Source organism: Dromiciops gliroides, chromosome 3, assembly GCF_019393635.1.
Source record: "Dromiciops gliroides isolate mDroGli1 chromosome 3, mDroGli1.pri, whole genome shotgun sequence".
Classification (NCBI taxonomy): domain Eukaryota; kingdom Metazoa; phylum Chordata; class Mammalia; order Microbiotheria; family Microbiotheriidae; genus Dromiciops; species Dromiciops gliroides.
In genome coordinates this window covers 505,730,794-505,755,812 of record NC_057863.1, presented here as the reverse complement: position 1 = coordinate 505,755,812, position 25,019 = coordinate 505,730,794, and the positions used below count along the sequence as shown (strand labels likewise).

General features: G+C 38.0%; 1 protein-coding gene across 15 annotated transcripts in view; it reads right to left on the bottom strand.

Annotated features, from left to right (window-relative positions):
- MSANTD2 (Myb/SANT DNA binding domain containing 2) overlaps positions 1–25,019 on the bottom strand; it is a 79,699-nt gene that overhangs the window by 11,935 nt on the left and 42,745 nt on the right. For 3 of the 15 annotated variants that reach the window (XR_006355595.1, XR_006355597.1, XR_006355596.1), the window contains exons 1-2: positions 14,434–15,033; positions 2,400–2,612 (exon numbers count right to left, since the gene is read on the bottom strand). The exons of 3 other annotated variants lie outside the window; for them this stretch is intronic. Coding sequence is in view for 5 of the 12 variants with exons in the window: in XM_043993090.1 (XP_043849025.1) it covers positions 14,434–14,943 (510 nt within the window). In the remaining 7 variants the exon portion in view is untranslated. Of the gene's footprint in view, positions 1–2,399; positions 2,613–14,433; positions 15,037–25,019 lie in introns of those variants that run through there. 9 more of the 15 variants (XR_006355598.1, XM_043993090.1, XR_006355599.1 and 6 more) reach the window with 6 other exon arrangements.

The following is a 25,019-nucleotide window of genomic DNA, read 5'->3' as shown; positions in this document are numbered from 1 at the left end:
ACTCTTAAAGGCACCAGGTAATCATGTGTCATTTTTAGATGGTTTCCCTAGCTTTAGACTAAGGTCACTGGTTCTTACAATGTCAGCTGATTAACTTTCATAAAAACTAAGAGTGAGGACCTTTCCAAAAAGAGGTTAAAAACTAACCACCCACTGCATGGTTAGTTGTTTGTAAGAACTATCTTTTTAAAAATGTTTATTGTTTTCGGTCATACTAAAATAGTCTTTCTTCATCACATTTTCTCAGTGTGATCCCCAAAGTTAGCAAAAGAAAGATTTCAATTAGTAGCTGTTAAGGGAAAACAAACTTATTTCAATATGGGCAAGAAAGATGAAAAGAATACAGGGTACAAAATTCTGGCAATTTATTTCACACATTTTGTTGGAGGTCTACCTAATGATCAGCAACTCAACATCAAAATCTATCCATACTGGCAAAAGGTTTACTAAGGTCCCAAGTTTTGCCCTCCTCCCCCTACATTTTCAATGTGGTTATATGTCTAATGTTGCAAAACTGACAATCACCTCTATGGCATTCTGTCATTTATTTGAGCATAAAACTGCATTATGAGGAAAAAACAATGTAGTTTCTGGACTCTTTGAACACATCACAACATGTCAAGTTACTGACTAAAATGTAAAAAGGTGTGTGTGTGTGTGTGTGTGTGTGTGTAAAAGCAACAAACTGTTGGTTCTTCCTTTCCTCTCTTTAAATCACCTAGATCTTACTGCTTTGTAACAGAAAAACAGTATAGTTATGTGGGCAAGAGGCCCAATAGGCCTTCATACTAAAATGCCTTATACAAATGAAAAGACCCAATATCACAGTACTCATGGGGGATTCTAAATCTTGAGTCAGTTTGGGGTCAATTTACATACTGAGTCCTATCAGCAGACTGCGCAGAATGAACAGCATATACGGACAAAGCCAAAATTCTCTTGTTCTCTGGCAGAATGAAAAAAAAATTTACTAGTAGAAGTGTATAGTATGATTTAATGCAAAACATTTTCATAACTTATAGGTATAGAAATATCTACTCGGAAAGATTTTTTTTTCCTGTTGCACCAATTAAATGTTATTGCCAAAATGGTTCATTATGTGGCTTCATGATTTATCCATTATAACATGTCATCAGTTATCTGACTTCAATATTCAATTCTTATTTTGGATAAATTACCTGTAAGGATATTCAGAATAGTGAAGTATTTAGGAATGACCTAACATACAATGCATAGTAAGGTCACAAACATCTTTCTTCTACAGCGATAAACAAATTTAAATTTATTTTGTTTACCTTCCTAAACAGTTACAAAGGTAAAGCCTTAATTTGTCTTCCAATTTCAGTACAACAAACAGGGTTTTAATCCTAGTGATACGGAATCGCTTCAGGGAATTGATGCAGATAGATATCTGTCCTCCTAGACTAGTAGTTTAGGCAGTGATAAGCAAAGACTGGATATGGTCAGAAGAATAGGTGAGGGGTTGTATAAGTAAATTTAATCAAAGCCAGCTAAATTCCATTTTCCCACTCAGGGTGAAAATATTTATCAGGGGAGAGCAGAGGTCAGTCTCCTTTATCACACACTCAAGTTCACTCCAAGCTTGGTTTCTAAAAATGGTAGAAAAGATTTAGAGTGTACAGAGTGAAGGAAAGGGAGACAAATTATTCTCACTTGAGCAAGGGGGCTCAATTTAGGAAATAAGGGGGTAGAATACCATCCTCCCTCATATGTCATCCCAGAAGGCTCAGGGCTAAAATATACCACCATATACACAGCTAGCTCCAAAGAGTCGGTCTTTGTTCTTAGTGGGGAAACATATAAGAGGGTGGTCCTCCGTGAGGGAGAAGGAAAGGTGTCTCCCTATCTCTTGCTGCTCATCCAGATTTCTTTGCATTGCTGAGAGGGTCGGAGGAGGGGCTTGGAGTGCCAGCAAAAGCAGATTGTGGCTAGGCTGACTTCCAGTGATTCGGATGCTGGTGGGGTGAAGGAAGACAAGGGGTGGATGGGGGCCACTGACTGGGCCAGGGTGGGGAGGGGGGTGGTTAGGCCATTCCCATTTTGACTCTCAGAGGCTGGAGAGGCTGCAGGAAAGCCAGCTGGAGGCTGGGAAGTGACAGGTGTTGTTGTTCTGTATCATCTTGCTGGGGAGCTGCTGGGCACTGTACTTGGGGTCTGGCTTGCTGAAGCTGGGGCCCTCAGAATAAACCATACAGAATTCTCCAATCTTCTGTACATCACCCCCATGGCCAGTGTGTAGAGAGTCAGAAAGCCTTTAAAACTGAAGCATACCCTTTGGCGAGTCGAATAATGTCCCCAGGATGGATGAGGTTGTCAACATCATCCCAAACAGATATATTGATGCTACCTGTTTTGTCTGCTACTTTGCAGATCCTCACCTCATGTCTTTTGTCTTGGTCACTCGGCCTGTCTCTAGCACAATGAAGATGAGATTCAGGTTCTTAAGTCCTGGGCTTGATATCTTTCACAAAGGTCTCCATCGCCATGATGCCCAGGCCTCCACACCCTGAGGGAGAGCCCGGGTTGTCTCCCAGATAAATTCCTGTGGGCTGTTGATGTCTGGGAACTGGTGGATTTTGCAGCTGCAAAGGCTGTAAGAGTTGCCAAATTTCTCTTTTACTATGCAAATTCACAATATATATTTTTTAAAACCCTTTCCAGGGGAGGAAGAGGGATAAGAAAATTTCTGATTGTAACACAGGCTCCAATTACATCAAGTAGAGACTTCCCCAAAAGGACTTGGGCTTGTATTAAAAGATGACATCATGTTTAATAGCTAAATCATGACTGTGGATTTTTTTTAAATTCCATAGAATAAATTTTTTAAAAATATTTAAGGATTTTAAAAAGTTCCTTAGAGGCTAATTTTAAATTAAGGGAAGATTAAGAGAGGGAAGAAATAGAATTTTTCTAGATTAAGAAATGAAAGTGATTATTAGCAGAAAATTTTCTTAGACTGACTACAGTCAACTTGGTCTGTACCTGGCTAAATTCAAAATGGGTATCTCTGTTCTGCTACACTATTGTTGTCATACTATAATACAGAAATCTGAGATAAGAGCTCCCTAATACCTCTTATGAAAAGCAGTAGAAAAAAATAGGTATAGGTGTTACAAGTAAATAAATTCATTTCCTCAAAGCAAAAAGTGACAAAGAAGACTGTTTAGACAGTACCTACCTATAATCTTTGATAACAGTTTCCTTAGCAGTCAAGTACTACTGTATTTTAATTCCAAGAAGGTTATTAACCTGTAAGGGATGGTTCTATGGCTCTATGTAGAATCATAGAATTTCAAAGTCAGAAGAGACTTTAAAGGTCATGTAATCTAATCCCTACAACAGTCTCCAATAAGTCATCATCCAGTCATTCAAACCTAGTTGCTTCTCATATTTGAAATATGGGTTAAGGAATTAAAAAAGATAAAATAGCTATCCTTACTATAAAGATGAAGAAGGAATCAGCTGATTTCCACCCCTGGATTTTGTACGATCAGGTAGAAAAATGACAACCATTGTCAAAAGGTTTTATAACCTTAGTAACTATAGAACACTGTCCAGAACTGAAATGATTCAGGCAGCATACACTGCCTTATTCACAAAGGTGGAAGGGACCTCAGAGTCCATCTAGTCCAATTCACAACTGACCCAAAATCTCCTCTATAAGATGGGACCTCAGAGTCCATCTAGTCCAATTCACAACTGACCCAAAATCTCCTCTATAAGATTCCCTATAAGTGACTATACCGTCTGCTTAAAATCTCTACTAAGAAGAAACCTACTATGTGCAGAGGCAACCCATGTCACTAATTATAAGGAAGTTTTTCTTATACTAAGTTTAAATCTGCCTCTCTGCAAATTCACTTACAACTCCTATTTCTAAATGTTTCTTTCACTGGTCACCACAATCTTCATGAGATATAACACCCATTACTCCTAGATATCAATTTATTCTTTTAATTATCATAAAATCTTCATAAGAGAAAGGTTTGACAGGATCATAGATCTAGAACTTGAAGAGGTTTCCTAAGCCTAAAAGGCCATCTAATTCTTTCCCTTATTTTACAGATAAGAATCTGAGGTTCAGGGAGAACTTGCCCCAAGCTGCACAGGTAGTAGGCACCAGAGGCAGGATTTGAATTCAGTTCATCTATCTCCAGAGCCAGCTTTGATAACAATTCAATGACTAATCCTCCTCCTGAGCTAGCTGGTTTAATGTGGTGCTGGTGTAGTTTTCAGGACGCATTAGGTTTTTGTCTATTCTGACTGCTTAAAGAATACTTGAGGAAAAGAGAATTTTGACTACTATAAAATACAATATCCTCTGTTGCCTCAAGAGCTAATCACAAGTTGTCATTATTTTTAAGGAGATAAGAAAAGATATTAGGGATGCACTTCAACTTCTGATGTACCTTACTGAAACAATGATCATAGGACCACAGCATTTAGAACTGAAAGACACCTTAAAGTTCATCTAATCTAGTGGTTCTTAATCTTTTTTTGTGTCATAGAGGGGGTCTGGTGAAGCCTATAGATTCCTTCCTAGAATGTTTTTTAAAGGCATAAAATACAAAGAATTTCAAAGGAACTAATTATACTGAAATACATATGTGTATACACACACACACACACACACACACACACACACGTGCAAGGTCCCCAAATTAAGAATCCCTAATCTAATCCAAAAACTTCATTTTCTAGAAAAGAAAGCTGAGGCCCAGAAATGTGAAGTAATTTGCCCAAGGTCTCTCTCATATACACAAGGTGGTAAGTAGAGAACCTGGCATTCAAATCTAGGTTCTGACTCCTAATCCTGTGTTCTTTCTACTGAACTATTTTGGGAAGAGACTTATTAGAGGTTTTATAAGGAAGAAAATACTTCATGGTATTTTTTGAGCACTTCATCAATACTTTCAAGGCACAAAATAGAAAGGAAAATAAAGCATCATGGAATATATTTTCAACAGAAATGAAGAGAATTATTAGATACAGAAAGGAATAGGACTAAAGCGTATGTCCTTCTTAATGTAACATTTTCAAACAGGCCAGAGATGCTGGGTGAAAAAGATGGAGAAAAGTAAAAAAGCACAGAAGTGGTTCCCAACTGAACAGGCTACAGAACCTATGAAATTATCACAATAGCTCATGTATCCATATATACATCAGCACTGTCATTGTGATTTATTCCCAACAAAATATACATGGTGCAATAATGAATAAGAAAATATACATTTCATAAACTGAAGAAATGTTTCAAACATACATATTACTAGGATTTCTTGGCCACTTAGTACCAGCAGTGAAGTGAGTTAATATTTAAGGGATTCTTTGGAAAGTAAGAGTTATTTGGGAAGATGAAATCCTTGATCAATCACATACACTGAGAAAAGATGAATCGACCATCTGAGGCATATTGGACCTTTCAGTTACTTCAAAAGACATCACTAACAGGTAGCTATGTCAAGAAATAGAAGATGACTTTTGCCACCTGGTCTCAAACTTCCTACATCATTTTCCATATCACTCTACTTTCAGCACTGTTGCTAAATCTTTATATAAACACTAGAATAATTATGCTAATACATTACTATATGTGTATCTTCTGTTCCACAGATATACCCTATAAGTTGGTAATACTCAAAGAAATGTTAATGCTCCTATTCTAAATTTGCTATCTATTAAAAACATACCTAATATTACTATCTAAAACACTGCAAACACAGAAAAGGAGACCATTAAAATTTAAGTGCCTCTCATTCTCTGCTAAATGTTGGACAATCAGCTGCACCTAAAAATGTAACACTATTGATCTACCATTACAGTATTGGCTAGTGATTCTTGGCCATTGACTAAAAATACTTTTTTTAACCTACAAAGACAATGTTTACAACAGATAATGGTCAGAGTGGGATTTCAACCCAAGATGTAAATATCACTTTTCTTCTTTCATTTAAATAATCATTTGTTTTTTAATTTACTTTGTCTTATGTTTTTATAGTAAGGTAATGGGGCCCCAACACTAGTTGGCCAGCTGTGAATTAAAGATAATTTTTAGTGAAGAGTTGTTTTTCATAATTCAAGCAAGGATCCTGACACCAAGGAAATTACATTAGAAAACTTGGAAATCTTCATTGGGGAGATTTTCAAGGCTTGGACAAGAGGATTAAAAAGAAGGGTGCACAAAGACCTTGACTTAGGATCACAGGATAAAGGGACCTTAGAAAGCATCTAGTACAATTGCCTCTCTTTAAAAAAAAAAACACACACACAAGTAATCCAAGGTTCAGAAAGGTTAAATGACTTGCTCAAGATGATACAAGTTATAAGCAGCAAACTTGGGGCAGCCCTGATCTCCCTTATTCCACATGATCTCTTTTGCATCTGATTCCACAACACTTTGCCCTCCTACTAGAACACTTGTCATTTATATTCTAAAGTGAAATACATTTATCTATGCACACATCTCACTCCTACTAGATTCTAAGAGATAAAGCCAGGATCAAAGCTTACTTATAGTAAGAAGCTGGAACAGAGCTGCCAGTTGGCCTACAACACAGTGAGTTTGCTAAATAGTGGAAGGAAATACTCACTAGATAAAATAATGTACATTATGCTTAATTCAGCACAGAAAAGTGGGATTTTTCATGATATACCCAAAAAACAAAAGACCAATTTCTAGGCCTTATGAATAATAAAGGTAATTAGTGCAAAGAACTTTCTAAATATTGATATAAAGTAATCTTTTTTAAAAAGTTCAAATTGTGTTCTGTGTTACTCTAAATTATGTATATGAATTCCTGACATTTTAAAATAGGGAAAAGGGGAGGGGAAGGATGAAAGTAAGCAGTTATATAGCTCCTACCATGTTGAAGACACTATGCTAAGCATTTTTTTTTACAAATATTATCTAATTTGATCCTCAACAACTCTTTGAACTTAGGAGCTATTATGTTTCCTATTTTGCAGTCAAGGAAACCTGATGCAAAAGAGGTTAAGTCAATAAATTAATAAATAACCATATATTAAACACCTAGTATCTGCCAGGTTAAATGACCTGCCCAGGGTCACTGAGCCTAGTAATGTCTTCGGTCAGATTTGATTACAGGTCTTCCTGAACCCACAAACCCACCAACTACCAAAATACATAGCTGAAAGGTCAAAATCAAGAACAAGACATTTTTCAATTTGTCAGTGTCCTTGAACCACAACTCAAGTCTTCTCTTGTAAGGGAAAGAATCTGCAGGTGTTCGAATTTTAACCAAAACCGATTTTTCCTGATCACACAAAGTTCAATTTAAAAAGACATTTGGTTTAAGTCAGAGAAATGGGAAGAGTTAAATATAAATGCTACAGTGAATTTTTAAAATACAACTTATAATAAAGCCTCCATGTATATGTAATTATAAAGTATGCAAAAGAAAGGGTAGTTAAACTTCTGCTTTATAGGGTCATTTTCTTTTTTCTTTCTTTTTTTTTTTTTTTTGGTGAGGCAACTGGGGTTAAGTGACTTGCCCAGGGTCACACAGCTAGTAAGTGTCGAGTGTCTGAGGTCAGATTTGAACTGAATCCAGGTCCAGTGCTTTATCCACTGTGCCACCTAGCTGCCCCCCAATAGGGTCATTTTCAATGAACAAAATGTCATTTCACAGTTCTAAATACACTATTGTTACACAAAGGGATAGAAACACATAAACTATTAAAATGTTTAATAGTGGGAGTATCAGCTAATCAGTGACAACAGATACTGGGAAGCAATATAGCTTAGCCCTACATTAAGCTTTTGGGAGACTGAGAGAAGTATGTATGTCATTTCTGTGGGATCTTATTGAAGTCGCTTTTACAAATGGGGAAACTATACTAATTCAAGGAAATGGTCATCTTTCAGTTACTGAGGTAATGTAGGAAAAACTTAAGACACATAGAGATGAAGCTAAACTGAAAAATATACAAATTAAAACCAATTCACTAAATTTCAGAGATCATAGAAGCTGCCAAGCAGGGGGTTATCAAGTCTAATCCACACTTTAACTTTACAGATGAAGAAACTGAAGCCCAGAAAGGGAAAGGGGCTTGCCAGACATTACATGGAGAAGTCAACATTTTGGTAAACGATTTCTGATACATAATAGAAAAATCACTGCAGCAGTTATCATATGGTAGAAGCATATGTGGATGACATTAAACCATCTCTGCAAATATGATAACCAATTAAAAGTCCACTTATTCAAAAGCCTAGTACTTTTAAGCATTATACTTTTTTGCAAGTGTTTGCATTTGCATTTTTAACTTAGAAAAGTAACTTTTTATACTCAATGTCATGTTGCTCTAAGAAATCTATGAAGTATGAGTAAAGGTCAATGTGACAGCATATTAGCCAACATCTGACTAGATATAAATTTCAGTTATTATATCTTCTAAGGAAAGTGTTAAGGAAATGGATAAAGTTGACAAAAGTGAGAAGTCTGTATAATCTACTCTTCCAAAATAGAGTTGATTGGTTTAAAGGTGATATCTTTGGATCAATTTTATAGGCAACCTAATTAGCACTAATAATTAATAGTTCCTGCTCCCTGGACTTTCAAAGTCAAGCCTAAATTTTAAACTGATTGTCTACAAGTTCCTTTCTAAATGGTGTTTGTTCTGTAATAAACAATGGGGAACATGACAATGATCCTCTATACAATATGGTAGATGGCAAATTCTTATTTAGGTCTAAAAAGCAGATCCAACATGAAAACTTTTTCAATTGCCCTTAACTAATATCATTTTGCTGACTACAACAGGTCAGGGAAGGCAAAACTATAATGTGTCATCGTTTTACAGAATGGATGTGTTCTTGAAAAGTCATGTGACCTTGGACAAATCACTAAATATGAGTCTTAATTTCTTTGTATGTAAAAACTGGAATAATAACCTATCTACCTAAAAAAGATATTGTAAAGACCAAATGAGATAATTTATGTTAAAGTATTTTTAAATTATACAAGGCTATATAAATGATGCATTATTATATGAATTTTTGTTCATTGATTTTAAATCAAGTAAGGACATTATTTAAGGCAAGCATTCTCAACCTGTGATATATATTTTTTAAAAAGATGATTTTATTTCAACATCATTGGTTTCCTCTGTAATCCTATGTATTATATTTTGTGTATTTAAAAACATTCTAAGAAGGTTCCATAGGATTCAAAGGGGTCTGTGGCACAAAAAATAAGGAGTTACATTATTTTGTAAAAGGAAAACTACTTCTATAATTTAAATAATTTCCTAATCTATGTCCTTCCCAAATTTATTTTTTGTATACTAGATCACATATGTATTTATTTCTATACTGCACCAGTCCTCTTATATAGATTGCCAAGTAAATTTACTTCTAAATGGAAAAAACTCTTGATTATGTTCCAAAAAATAACTTTAAAAAAGGTATAAGACAGTATTTTAAATAGTCTATTTTTTCTGGGCACATGTCTCTCAGACTCATCAACAGGCAAGCCTTTAAGGTGATGTAACGGGTTCAATGAAATAGAATAGCAAAAAAAATGTTAGTGGAGGTAACCAGTTCGATTAAATCATATATACCTTGATAGTACCTCACAGTTCTTGGAAAACTTTTCATCAAAAGCAGAAGGTTTTGTAGAATCCCAAAGAGGCTATACTTTTATTAAAATACTCAAGGACAAGAGCACCATCTGGCCCTAAGCATCTTTCTTTGATTACCAAAAAAAAAAAAAAAAAAAAGGCACTGATTCTCACAAAAGGTTGGTCAGGTACAATAGCTAAAATTAAAGCAAAATGGTGATTTGTCTGCTGAATCAACAAAATTATTCTAGGTATTGTGATAATTATTTTTAATTAATCAAAAAATCATCCTTAAGAATTATTAAGTTTGACTGGTAAGAAGAAATCCTACACCCTTATCTTTTGTTCCCTACCCCCTTATCTTTAAGTGTTCTTAAATAGCCAAACAATAGTGATCCATTAAAGACAAGTTTTTTAGGTCATACATTCACCTTGCATGCATCTTGTTGCAAGCTAGAAGTACACATCTGTTTCATGGACATAAAGCCAACTCCCAAGAGGCAAATTTTTGGAGAATGCCCAAAAACATGGGACTTGAGAATGAGTTTTGCAGTGCATCAGATTAACTGACTGGAAGTGTGAATGCAGCATCTGGCTCAATTGTGAATGATTTTAGAAATTCAAAGCTTGGGTAAAGTGTCAAAGCCAAGTACTGCTAACATACTATGAACTGTGACATCTCTTCTTTTCTGAAAATAGCCTTTACTGTCAGTCTCTTCAATGGAAATTAATCATGCACTTTTTTAAGACATCTTGGGAATTCATTAACTAATATTGTTACTCTTCTTTTTCATGTATATCTTATCTTCCCAAATAGATTGTAAAATTTACTCTAGGGTAGAATTCAATTCACCTGAAAGAACACAGGAAAGTCTTCTACCTCAGAAGGGCTTCATAAGGATCAAATGAAGATACTCTGAACAAAGTAAATTCCATTTTATATTCCATCTAAGGAGGTATTTATTTCATTAGATTACAAGTTCATAGCCCTAGTGCTGTACACCACTCACACTAATATGTGTATACACTATTTCACAAAGGATGTTTACAAACCTACAGGAAGATTGGGTTCAGAAAGGTGGGAAGCTCATCTGTGGTGGCCTGTCTTTCCATGAGGTCATGGATAAGAACTGAATAGGATAAGAACCTTCACAGTTTGAGAAAACATCCATATCAATGGGATCATGGAGTCACTTAAGTTTTGAATATGGGCTTGCAAAGAACAAGAAAAGAAGGAACTCAAGATTAAGCCACCTAAAAAGTCATTTTCATCTTTTGGACAAGTATTTTCAGATCTTGTTAAATTGCGAAGTATTTCCATACCAAGATTAGGATAATAAGCTATATCATAGAACAGGTGTTATATAAATGATAAATATGAAGAATGTAAGGAAATATGGAAATATCTATTTGAAGTGATGCATAGCAAGATTACCAGAACTACAATTATTGACTATAATGTTATAAAAAGACAAAAACGAAGCTAGTGGAACTTCAAATGGAACTGGAAAAAAAACATAAGCAGGACATATTTTTGCTGGCTTGTATTTATTTGTTTCTACTTTATAAAATTCTAAGAGTTTTATGTAAGATACTTGTGCATTATTCAATTATTTGTAATGGGTGGCAATTAAGTTTATAATAATTTTTAAAAGATTAATAGCTATGATCCATGAAGCAATAGCCAGCTATTTACATTAGATCAAAATTCAGTCTGTCCTTGAAATAGAACAGTAGACTACTTGGAAAAACTAAAAATGATTTGCCACATCCAGCTGGGAACAACTCAATATCTGTCTGTATTTTGTATGATGAAATAAAGATTATCAAATAGACAAATTCACCCTACCTGACTAGGTATGAATTTTACATTGGTTGGAAAAATAATCTCTCCATTGCAATTTACAGTAATTATATTAATCCAATTTTGTTTCTGCCCTATACAAATTTCTCTTTCATCAAACTTTTAACAGATATTAAGTTCTCAGTTAAGCCAACCACTCTAATCCACGAAAAGAGTACTTTATTTTCCATATTTGGTTGCAGCCATTTACTTGTATCAAAATTTAAAAGCGTAGTTTGCTGAATCTATCACTCCCCTTAAAAGGCCCTTACAAGATGAATTTATTTCTGAATGGATTTTCAGGGTTTGGGAGGGATGGGGGTTTGTTTTTGAAATTTACAAATGAATACTGTCCTGAGAGTATAGCTCAAGCTTATCAAAGTTCTCTTTTCAGTCTTTAGTCAGTAAAGTCGATGGAAATACAAATGAAGTCGAGATCTTTTTCCTCCCTTTTTTTAAAGCAAAGTAATTAAGAGAGGCAGTTCAACTACACTAACTCAACTTGGGAATTGTTGCCAAGTGGAGTAGTATTATTCCAATACTTCAAAGATCTGTTTTCCTTCGGTATAATTCCCTCCACGGAGTTCCCAAACCCTTTGTTTAGTAGATGGTCTTCAAGAGTTGCTGAGACTAAAGCAATTAATCTAACTAAACCTAATTTTAAAATCTGGCTAGGTTAGTTCTAGGATAATACATATTTAGTCTGTAAAGCACTGCCATATTCCAAAGTCTGCCCAGCTTGGCAGAACCTATAAGAATTTGTGTTATACTAGCTTAGCTTTCTGGACCCTAGAACCACATCAGAACAGAACTTCAAAGGAGTGGAGTAGTATTATCTTAGTAGAACAGATACAAAAGTCTATTTTTTAATAACCTCCTAGATATGAGGTGTTTGAAAGGACACCTTGGCCATTCTTATTCGCATGGATAAATATATCTTTTTAAAACAAGTTATTAAGACTTTGGAATTTCCTTTACTAGTTCATCTCTTTCTGAGTGGGACAGTGGAGCAAACTGATTGAATGATATTTGGTTATTTCAGAGGCTAGATTTAGAGTGGAGTTGCCCATGTTGGGTAGATTCACTGATGGCACAGCAGACTCAACAATTTTCTGAGTTTTGGAATTCCCCTACGAAAGAGTTCAGGTAGATCAGATTTTAGGATATGGGTGTATGCCTATGGCAAACCTAAATTAGAAAATGGTATATTGCACATCATTGACAGTGATTTATTAATTCTGTTGAAAAAGTTAAGACTAGGGATATTTCCCCAAATTTCTAACTTCAATGACCTTGACCATTAACTGAACTGAATCAAATACTGATAAAGGCTTATTACTGTTCATTAGGTTTAGTAACAGCAGTTCAAATTTCTTACAATAGGAATAATGATGTCTCCTTCCTCAAATTTTCCTACTGAATCTTTGATCATTCCTTTGCTTTCCCTCCCCCCACCTCACACCCCCTCTACTAATTTGGGCTCAGCTGGGGTGGATAAAGTAAAATGTAAATTCCTTGAGGGCTGGGGAGGGATTATGTTGCTTTTAATCTCTGTATTCCCAGCAGCCAGCACAGTGTCCAGAACATGGTAAATACTTTACAGAACTTAAGTAAAAGACTTTAAAATAAAGTCGAAGATAGTACAAATAAAATCAACTTAAAATAAAAGAACTGGCAGAGTCCCAGAACACTATTTGATACATGTGAAATACCTTTAGTTTTGGTCATGGCCAAAATTTTCTAAATTATATTTTTCTAAATCCATCAGATTAGCAGCCTTCAAAAAAAAAACCTAATTCAAAAAGAACAATCATTGTCTTTAAAACCACATACAAATAATACACACAAGAGAAAAACCGCCTCAATATGTTCATAAATGTTGAGTTTTATTGAACTTGGGGTTTAAATAGGTACCATCCCTAGATTAACAGAAAGCCTTTATTAGGTGAAGCTTGGGAGAAATATGGATCCTCATCTAAATCTTAACTCTGGTGAGCACTATAGGTTTGTAGTCACAAATTGATTCAACTAAAATACAACTCAATATCAATAAAACTGGGGCCACTACATTTAAAAACTGCAAATAAGTTTTTGTTTTTGTTTAAAAAAAAAAGGCTTCACAAAACGTGAAACTTCTGGTCGAATTAAAAGTACCTAAACATTAAGATGACTAAGTGAGTAGAAATTCAAGACCCTTGAGGCTTTTTGCCTCTTACTACAAATATACCTCAGTATCTACCTAAAGGAGGAAAAGGATGGCTTTTCATAAAGGAGCCTGATCAGAAACGTTAGAAAGTCTCAAGCCAAGGGAACAATATTCTCACTCCACATCCTTCCAAATTCCAAGTCTGGATGTCTTTGTACCGACTAACTTGCCACGGTAACAATACAAGATTGGGCTGCCAGCAGCTCTTTCCAAGGCATCTGGAATCCTACTAGCCCCGCTAGCAGCTCAAGTTGGAGGTACTGCAACTGACACAAAGGCCAGCAGTCCTAGAGAGCTCTTTTTGTGAATGTGGCTCCGCCACTCACTGGGAAACCCAGAGTGGGAGCTCATCTCCCCCCTCCTCTCCCTTTCCCCAACCCCGCCTCCGACCCTGGGAGCCCCTCAGTATGGAACAAAGCGAGGGGCCCCGGGGCTAGGGGGAGAGAGGCGCCTGCAGCGCGAGGACCGCGGCTCAACACACAATGAAAAACCACCAACTTCGGAGAGCAGGAGCATCCAAACTGGCAAGAAAGAGGGGGCGGCGGCGGTAGGGCCATTTAAGTTCACACCCAGAAGACCCGAGGCCTGGCGGGCCCCCAGAAAAAGCCCCCTCCCCAAGGGGAGAGGAGAAAGGCGGAGGGGATACGAACCGCCTCCCCCCCAGGCCCCGGAGGGAAGCTCCGCGGACAGCCCAGCTCCAGCCCCCGCCCCCCCCGAGGCCGGCTTCCCCGCCTTCTCTCAGTGTATCTGGTTCGCTGCCCCGGGCCGGGCGGCCGGTTACCTTGATGCGCTCCCGGCACTGGGACGGGGTCCGCTCGTAGCCCAGCTCGGCCAGGGCCCGGGACACGCGCTCGTACATGGCTGGCCCGGGGGCCTTGCTGCCGAACACCGTGCCGGCTCCCTCCAGCTGCTGGTACCGCGCCTCCACCAGCCGCTCGTTGCCCCACACAGCTATCAGCGCGTTGGTCTCGGCCGGGGTCCACGACATGCCCCGGCAGGCAGCGGCTGCAGCGGCTGCGGCCCCGCCGCCGCCGGGGGAAAAAGAGACAGAGGACGAGGCAGCGCTGCGGGCCCCCAGCCCCAGTCCCCCGGCCCCAGCCGCCGCCGTAGCTGCCCCCGAGCCAGCCGCGCTGCCGGGCCCAAGCGGAGAGGCGCCGCTGGGCGTGGAAGGGTCGGACAGGGATGGGTTCCCATCACTCAGGCCGCCCGGAGAGGCCGGGGACAGCACCTCCATCTTCGGGATCTTCAGCGGCGAGTCGGTGGGCAGCTCCGAGCCACAGGGCGCAGCCATCTTCCGAGCGGCCGCTGCTGCACCGCCCGGAAGTGACGCGCCCCCACATCCGGCCGCCGCGGTTTCTGGAGCTACCCGCTGTTCTCTTAGGAACTCGCGGGCGGGAGGGTTGGATGCTTTCGCTCGCGCGCCTACTGCAGGGACTCGGGCGGGGGGAAAGGGGGAGTGGAGCGGACACACCTTCCTCTAGCTCGACCTGGCTCTTGAACTCGCTCCCCTGGCCTGGGGGCGGGGGGAGACGGGAGAGTGGTGACGGGGTAGAAGCCTGGAGAGGGGCTGGGAGCGAAGGCGGCGTCTGGAGCGCAGTAGGGAGGACGGGATTCTCGATATCACCCCCTCCTCAAACACTAAGGGCCTCAGTCCTCGGCCAGAAGAGGGGAGGGAAGGGGAGGGAGGTCCAGGATCTCTCCAAACTAACCCCACCCCTCTCCGCACTGTCTTAAGTCCCCACCCCTCCTCTGCGCTGGCCCCGGGGTGCAAAGGCTAAAGCAACCCTGGGACCCGGGGAGAGCATCCCTGCAGAGGAGGTGAAGGACAGTGAATGAATGGCGTGTCTCCGCAGAAAGTGGATTTAGGGCTGTCAAGAGAAGGGAGTTTGATTTGTGTCCAGTGGATCCTCAACACCTACCACAGTGCCTGGTACCTTGCAGGAGTTTAATGAAGAATGCTTGTTGATTGATAAATTGGATGATTGACCTTGGAGAACTATGAATTGGGAGGCCAACAGGGTTCTTCACTGCTGACAAACCTTTTCCAATGTCATTCTTTGCATAAATCAGACTTGATTCTGGAAGAAATTGTATAACATTTATACTTTTTCATACTTATATGTGGTGATTAAAAGAATGTCCGCTTTATGACAGAGTTTGTGACCTCTGGTAATAAATTAACATATTACTCACCCCTGAACACATATTAGTTTGCTGGAATTGTATGACCTTCTAATAATAGCTATAATCACAGTGCTGGAAGGGGCCTTGGAGACTATTATCTAGTTGAGAGCTTCTTAAACTTTTTCCACTCTCGACAAAAATCTTAAGCAGAAGTCCGAACTTCATAGGAAAGGAAGCTGAAGCTCAGAGAAGTTCATTGATTTTACTGGTGGTCACAAATCTAGTAAATTTACAGAGCCAAGACTCACAACCAGGTCTCTGACGTCCAGTGCTGTGTTCTTTCCCTTACATCACTAACAACACCACTGACTACCTTTATGCACTATCATTTTCCTTCTTATTGGAAGGGCAAAAAGAATAAAAGGCAATGGCAACGTGTGACAAATGGTCATCCACTTGTCTTTGCTAGATGGCAAGTGATGGGGAACTCCACTCCTTCCCAAGATTGCCACTCTGGCACAGTTATACTTCTTGGGCAGTTTTTTCTTACATCATGCCCAAATTTGCCTCTGCAACTATCACCCATTGTTCCTGATTCTTTACAAAAGATTTTTTTTCAAAGGTTAGGATATAACTAAGAAGACTGTCTTAAAAAGTTACAAATGATGTTGCTAGGAGGAGTGGTTGCAGGAATCAGTTCGACAACTGGGTAAATGAGGGGGAAAGTTGAAGGTGAACAAGTTCTTAGGTACTGTCACCCCTGGAGGTGAGCAGTGGGTGTTGTTGGTTAAAGAAATATATAGTAGGGGAGAGATTAAAAAGAAAAAAGTAAATAACTGAAAGATCAGGGAAAGAAAAAAGAAAAGGAAAAGGAAAAATAAGGAGTTCACTTGGAAAGAGTGATGAACGTAGAAAGAGCATCATTTTTACCCCAAGTTGCCTCAGACATCACAGCTTGACTATTCTTAGATCCATTCAAATGTTTAACAGATTTTTAATCAGCTGATATAATAGTTATTATTGATAAAATGTCAAAATTTAGAAGAAACCACCATTTGTTTCCTTTGATCATTTTTCTATAGGATGGTATTCATAAAATCGTCTAAATCCCTTATTGTTCTTGGTTTGTAAATTTTTATCAACATTATTTATATGACTGAGTTTTTTCCATTTGTTTCTTTTTATTCTGTATGCATTTTTGTTGTGTGACACTATTGTAATACAATTAAATCAATATATTTTGTCTCCTATAACCTCTTCATTAACTAGATAACTTTTTCCTTGCCACAATTATGATAACTGTACCATTCCAGTATTTTAAAAATTATTTTAATTTTAATGATTTTAGTGATCTCATTTGTTCCAGTGGATTGAATTATCACCTCTCCACATCTACATTTTCAGCCTTCATCTCTGTCCTGAGCCCCAGTTCCACATTACCCACTAGAGATCCTATTGTTACCTTAAACTGAATATATCCAAAAGAGAATGCATTATCTTTCTACAACATTTCTGTTTCTATCAGAGGTCCCACCATATTTCTAGTCATCAAGTTTGGAAATCTTAGAGTCATCCCTGACTCTTCATTCCCCTAAAGTCTTCCCTTCCCCCATAGCCAAGCAGGTGTTAAATCTTGTCAATTTTACCTCCAGGATACTTTTCATATCTTGTTCCCTTCTCTCCCCTCACATGGTAATCACTCTAGTCAAAGGCTTTTTATCATTTTCCCCTTCCCCTTTCTCCAACAGCCTTCTAATTGGTCTCCCTTCATCTAGTCTCTCCCCCAAATCTATCCCTAACATAGATACCAAATTGATAGTTTTAAAACACAAGTCTGACATGGCATTCTCTTGATCAAGAAGCTTTGGTGGTTCCCTATTGCTTCTAATATAAAATATAAACTCTCCTGTTTGCCACTTAAATCCCCTCAAAATCTGGCTCTGACCTATTTTTCTAGAATAGAGGTTCTTAACTTGAGGTCTGTGAACTTTTAAAAAAATATATGTGTATATATATTTCTATATGTTGCCATATAAAATATAATATGTATATTTATATATTGCCATATGTATTTTATATAAGCTAATATAATTGGCTTCTTCATAAACCTATACATTGTATTTTATGTATTTAAAAACATTATTCCAAGAAGGAATCCATAAGTTTTATCTGACTGCCAATGGAGGGTGATGGCACAAAAAAATTACAAACCCCAGGCTAGACTGATTTCACATTATTCCATCTCATGAATCTTACCACTCTGTTAAACTGACCTACTTGCTATTTCTTAGACCCAATATTCTACCTGCTACCTCTCTTCCCTGCCCTGAGTGAAATTCTCTACCTTTTTGTCTCTGCCTCTTGGAGTCTCTAGCTCCCTTCAAGGCTCAGCTCAAATGCTACTTCCTATAAGGAGGCCTTTAGCATTCCTTCCATTTGTTAGTATCTTCCTTTCTAAATTCCTTTCTGTTTGTCTATGTGTATATATGTGTATGTATATACACACATATATTTATGTATGTGTGTGTATATATATATTTTTAATCTTTTTTTTACTTATCTGTGTACACGTTGCTTACCCTAAGTAGAATATAAGGAATGAATGGAGTCCCTTGAATGGAGGGACTGTCTCATTTTTGTCTTTATCCCCAGAATCCAGCACAGTGCTTTGCACAGTAGGTTTTTAATAAATGCTTGCTGAATTCAGTTGATTTGAAATATCTGTTCTGTATTTGTGTTTGTAAATAGACACACCACAATATATATTTGCACGTGTATAATTTTGTGTAAGAATCCTAGAATAATTATCAATAAATTAATTATAAAATAGCCCCATCCTAGAGACCTAGGGTTGAAAGGAACCTCCAAAATTCATCTTCTTTCCTGTTTCCATTATAATATTGTCAAATTTGACCTTAGTATGCTTTTTTAAAAATTTACCAAATTTCAGATCGTACCCAGTGTTTTCCAATACTGATTTTTGGCCATACTATTCTCCAACTATGTCAAACAGTTTTATAGATTCTAGAATAAGTTTCAAAGCAAAATTCCTTTTCATTCACAATTATAATATCAAAAACAAATGCATCTCAGCACTTTTGAGTGGGTGTGGAAGGGGGAGTTGTGTCAAAAAAAATTTTTTTAAAGAGGATAGGGAGACTCCAGGAAGTTTAGAAATTACTTTCCACACTGCCCCATATGCCTGAAATAATAATAATAGCCTCCATATTTTTGTTGCCCAATTCAAAACCTTCAAATCTACCCTGACTCATGCAGGAAGCCATCCCAGAATAGGTGGGTTGTTTGAAAATCTTCTCCTTCAGCAAACTTCTGTTTCGAGCTGTTACCTCCACCTCATCTCTAACACCGCCTCCACAACAGTGAATCTACCAAATAAGAAAGATAGAAAAGAAAAATAAAGCACAACTCAAATGCAAAAATGAACCTTAAGAGGTAATTGCTGTTAATAAGTGAGATATAGAGACAGCCTATGTAATGCTTATTATGCTGCCTTTGCATACACTGTGGGTAGTTTGATATATAAGAAGTTGCTGAACTTCTGCTATACAGTATTTAGCACAAGGTACTAAGTACTATTGGAAATACAATGGAGATAAGACAATAAGCTCTGAACTCAAAAAACATAAAATCTAGTGGAGACAAACATAGACATCAAGGGACCCAAAAACAATATAAAGCAATATTCAAAAGAATATAATAATGATAATAATAGTTGACATTAAGAACAATGTGTTCCAGATAAAATGGGCAATTTATATAAAATTTTAGAGGGTTTGTACAAACAAATATAATGCAGTCAAAATTAGAAGGGAAACAGGTAATGGGTAAAAATCTTTACAGCAAGTTTATCTGATAAATGTCTCAAATCCAAAATATATAAGAAATTAAATCAAACTGCAAGCCATTCCTCAATAGATAGTTGGATATGAGCAGCTAGGTTTTCTGAGGAAGAAATCCAAGCTGTCAACAACCATATGAAAAAACACTCTGTCACTAATAATTAGAAAAGAAAAAATTAAAACTTTGAAATTTAAAGTGATAAAGATGACCAAAAAAGGGAAATGACAAATATTGGAGGGACTGAAGGAAAATAGACGCACTAATGCATTTGTTGGTGCGAATTGGTTCAATTGTTCTAGAAAGCAATTTGGAACTATGGCCAAAAGGTTACTGAACAGTGCATACCTTTTGACACATCTACCCCCCTACTAGACTAAAGATTCTTAAACTATAGGTTTCGACCTCATATGGGCTTACATAACTGAATGTGAGGGTCACAAAAAATTTGGCAGTAAATGTTTGATTTGTATACCTATTTTATATACCTATAGACCTTGGGATCATGTAAAAATTTCTTTGGTGAAAAGGTGTCACAAGTAGAAAACTTTAAGCCCCGTATTAGACGGCTATCTTAGAGAACAAAAGAGAAAAAGACCTGTAAGTACAAAAATATTTATAGCAGCTCTTTTAATGGACAAAATTGGAAATTAAAGGGTTATCATGGGGCAGCTAGGTGGCACAGTGGATAAAGCGCTGGCCCTGGATTCAGGAGTACCTGAGTTCAAATCCGGCCTCAGACACTTGACACTTACCAACTGTGTCACCCTGGGCAAGTCATTGAACCCCCATTGCCCTGAAAAAAAAACAAAAACAAAAACAAAAACAAACAAACAAAAAGACTAGATCAGGAGTTCTTTACCTGGGGTCAGTTAACTTTACAAAAGAAAAAAAAATGATACCTATATTTCAGTACAATCAATTTCCTTTGTAACCATATGCAATTTATTTTATGCATTTAAGAATAGGATTTTGAGAAGGGGTCCATAGACTTTACCAGATTACTGAGGAGACCCATGATAGTAAAAAAAAGTTTAAGTATCACTATGTGAGTGAGATTTTCCCCACCCCTTAGTTATAAGATTTAATTATGGTAATAATCAGTATATCAACTTAAATTGTGATTTATTATATTTAGATATTTTATTTTATTAGTATATTAAGTCAATAATAGGAGATACCAGTAAAGCTAATTCCAATTTCCTGTGATTAGCAATGACAGATGATATTATGCTTATGACTAAGTCTTGCTAGAAATCAAGAATGACATGTTCCACGAAGGGGTCACGTGTCAGCTTTGCAGTAATGTCCTTTTCAAAAGGTGCATTGTGGTTAACCACAACACTGAAAATACTATCTACTAAGCTGAAGGAACCAATCAACATCGAGAGTTATGACCTGTTGCTGCTAGAAAGCAAGAAAATTGATAAGATTGATGGCAGCTTGTGATTCCAGCAAGAGGCAGTTTGTCTATAATGTGCCTATTAGCAAGTAAATTAAGTAACTAGTCTTGCTGATCAATTTATGATTGCTTGAGAAGATTGTCTAAAATTTGTAAGCCCTGTGGGGGTATAAAACCCTGATGAGTCTCAAGCTTGGGGTCTTTCAGGTCCTACCCCTGACTAACCAGCTTTATTGTGAGGTCAGTACCCTCTCTCAATAGACCTATTTTCCATGGCTTAGAGACTGCTTGTTTCTTTCCTTCATCTGACTTAGAAATTTTCGCAACACATAGCCTAGAAGATCTTTAGGATACTTTCCTGTTCTGATTTCAATGATTTGGTGTTTTAAGGTTTGCTAAGCATTTTGCATCCATTATTTCATTTGATCAAATAACCCCATGAAGTAAGTAGTACAGGAAAAATATACTGCATAGTTGTAGACAATATATATATATATATATATATATATATATATATACATATTTTTTTTTTAGTGAGGCAATTGGGGTTAAGTGACTTGCCCAGGGTCACACAGCTAGTAAGTGTTAAGTGTTTGAGGTTGGATTTGAACTCAAGTACTCCTGACTCCAGGGCCAGTGCTCTATCCACTGCGCTACCTAGCTGCCCCGACAATAAAATATTTTAAAATATATTTTTAATGTTTTCTTGTTCTCTTGTTCTAATACCACTTTCAATATGAGGCCTTTCCTGATCCATCCACCTAGCTGTTAGTTTCCCTATCCCCAAAACAATGGTTCACTTATTTTATTTGTTGCCTTTCTATTTTTTATATGCATTTTCAGTTCATTAATCCTCTATTTTTCTGTTTTGTTAATGTATGTTTGTATTGATACAATCCGTACCCCCCACTACTTTAGCTGCATCCCAGAATTTTAATATGTTATTTCATTGTTATCATTCTCTTTCACATAATAATTAATTGTTTCTGTGGTTTCCTCATTGACCCACTCATTAGTTAGGATTTCATTGTTAAGCCTACATTTAGTTCTATAGCTTTTTATTGTGGTTCTTGAACCAATGAATATTTTTATTGCATTATAGTCTATAAAGTATGTAATAACTATTTCTGCTTTTTTCTTTTATTTTTTCTTTCATAATATCTGTGTGCCCTAATGTATGGTTGATTTTTATAAAAGTTTCATGTGGTACTGAAAGAAATATGTATATTCTTTGGTTGGTTTTTTTGGGTTTTTTTGCAGGCAATGGGGGTTAAGTGACTTGCCCAGGGTCACACAGCTAGTAAGTGTCAAGTGTCTGAGGCCAGATTTGAACTCAGGTACTCCTGAATACAGGGCCAGTGCTTTAACCATTGCACCATCTAGCTGCCCCCCCCCCCAGAGCCTCTGAATCAGCTGATGCACCAGTGTCATCTGGAACTAAGCTCAGAGTCTGGTGAGAGGGCTGAGCCCTTGGCAGGGGGGAGATTGCAGGAGTCTATGCTGGTGCTGAGGCAGAACTTGGGTTTTTCACCCCTACTGGGAACCAGGAGGTAGGCTCAAGTAGCAGTGGCCCAGGTGGGGGAGGGGCACAGGCTTATCAGAGCTGACAACTACAACACACAAAGCTGGATGATTAGCAAGTTGGTCTGGGGTCATCTACAGACCACGGAACAGGCCAGGCTAGTGAAGAACCTGATCCTCCTTAAATCATACCACCTGGGACTTCTGAAGCTTGGGACACTACAGCCTGGAAACAGTGCCCCACTTTAAGGAGCTAAAAGTCAAGTAAAAGAAAGGCAAGATGAGCAGACAGAGAAAGGTGAGGACCATAGAAAGTTTCTTCGGTGACAAGGAAGATCGAGGTGCACCCTCAGAGGAAGATGTCAACATCAGGGCCCCTATATCTAAAGCTTCCAAGAAAAATATTAATTGGTCTCAGGCCATAGAGGTGCTCAAAAAGGACTTTGAAGACAAAGTTAGAGAGGTAGAGGAAAAAATGGAAAGAGAAATGAGGGTGTTGCAGGGAAGACATGAGAAAAAAGTCAACAGCTTGAAAAGTCAAATTGGCCAAATGGAAAAGGAGGTACAAAAGCTCTCTTATGAAAATAATTGCCTAAGAATTAGGATTGAACAAATGGAAGCTAGTGACTTTATGAGAAACCAAGACACAATAAAGCAAATCCAAATGAATAAAAAAGAGGGCAATGTGAAATATCTTCTTGGAAAAACTACTGACCTGGAAAATAGGTCCAGGAGAGATAATTTGAAAATTATTGGTCTACCTGAAAACCATGATCAAAGAAACAGCTTAGACATCATCTTCCAAGAAATTGTCAGGGAAAATTGCCCTGATATTCTAGAAGCAGAAAGTAAAATAGAAATTGAAAGAATCCATTGATCACCTCCAGAAAGGAAGGAAAACTCCTAGGAATATTATAGCCAAATTCCAGAGCTCTCAGGTCAAGGAGAAAATATTGCAAGCTTCCAAAAAGAAAGAATTCAAGTACTGTGGAGCCCCAGTCAGGATAGCACAAGATCTAGCAGCTTCTACATTAAAGGATTGGAGGGCATGGAATATGATATTCCAGAGGGCAAAGGAATTGGGATTACAACCAAGAATCACCTACTCAGCAAAACTAAGCGTAATCTTTCAGAGGAAAAATGGGACTTTAATGAAAAAGAGGACTTTCAGGTATTCATGATGAAAAGAATTGAACTGAATGGCAAATATGACTTTCAAATACAAGACCCTAGAGAACCATAAAAAATTGGACTTGGGGGACATACCTGGAGTGGTGCAGAGGGTGACTGTCTTGTGTCTGAGGCCGGGTTTTGACTGGGATCCCCCAGGTTCAGGGTGGATGCTTTGTCCACTGTGTCACCTAGCTGCCCCGTGATGACATCTTTAGGGTTAAATTGAAGGGTGAGGGGAATGCACTGGGGGAGGGGGAAGGGCAGAGGTGAAATCCTACATGAAAGAAACAGGAAAAGGCTTATGGAGTGGGGGAAGAGATGGGAGAGGAGCAGGGCAGTAAATGAATTTTACACTCATCAGAAAAGGCTCAAAGGGGGCAGCTAGGTGGCACAGTGGATAGAGCACCGGCCCTGGAGTCAGGAGGACCTGAGTTCAAATCTGGCCTCAGACACTTAACACTTACTAGCTGTGTGACCATAGGCAAGTCACTCAACCCCAATTGCCTTGCCAAAAAAAAAAAAGTCTATAGAAAAGGCTCAAAGACCTTAAACTCATCAGAGTTGCCTCAAGGAGGGACTAATACATACACCAAACTGGGTGGAGTAATATATTTAATCTGGGCAGTAAATGAGCCTATCACTCATCAGAATTGGCTCAAAGACCTCAATCTCATTAGAAGTGGCTCAAGGAGGGAATAATGTACACACTCTATTGGGTGGAGTAATCTCTCTAACTCTACAGGAAAATAGGAGAGGAAGGAGATAAAGAGATTGGGGCAAAAGAAGGAAGGGCAGATTGGGGGAGGGGACAGACAGAAGCAAATCCCTTTTGAAGAGTGATAGGATGAAAGAAGATGGATAATAGAATGAATATCATGGGGAAGGGAATAGGATGGAAGGGAAACAGTTAACAATAGTAATCATGAAAAAGAGAAAAGGGGGAAAAATTGTACAAAAAATATTTATAGCAACTCTTTGTGGTGGTTAAGAATTGAGACTCAAGAAAATGTCCATCAATTGAGGAATGACTGAAGAAGCTGTGTTATATGATTATAGTGGAATGGTATTGTGCTATAGGAAATGACAAACAAGATGATCCCAGAAAAACCTGGAAAGACTCATGAACTGATGTATAGTGAAGTGAGCAGAACTGGGAGGACATTGTGCATAGTGACAGCAGTATTTTTCAGTGAGCAATTGTGAATGACTTAACTACTCTCAGCAATACAATGATCCAAGACAATCCCAAGGGACTAATGTTGAAACTTACTATCCATCTCCATAGAAAA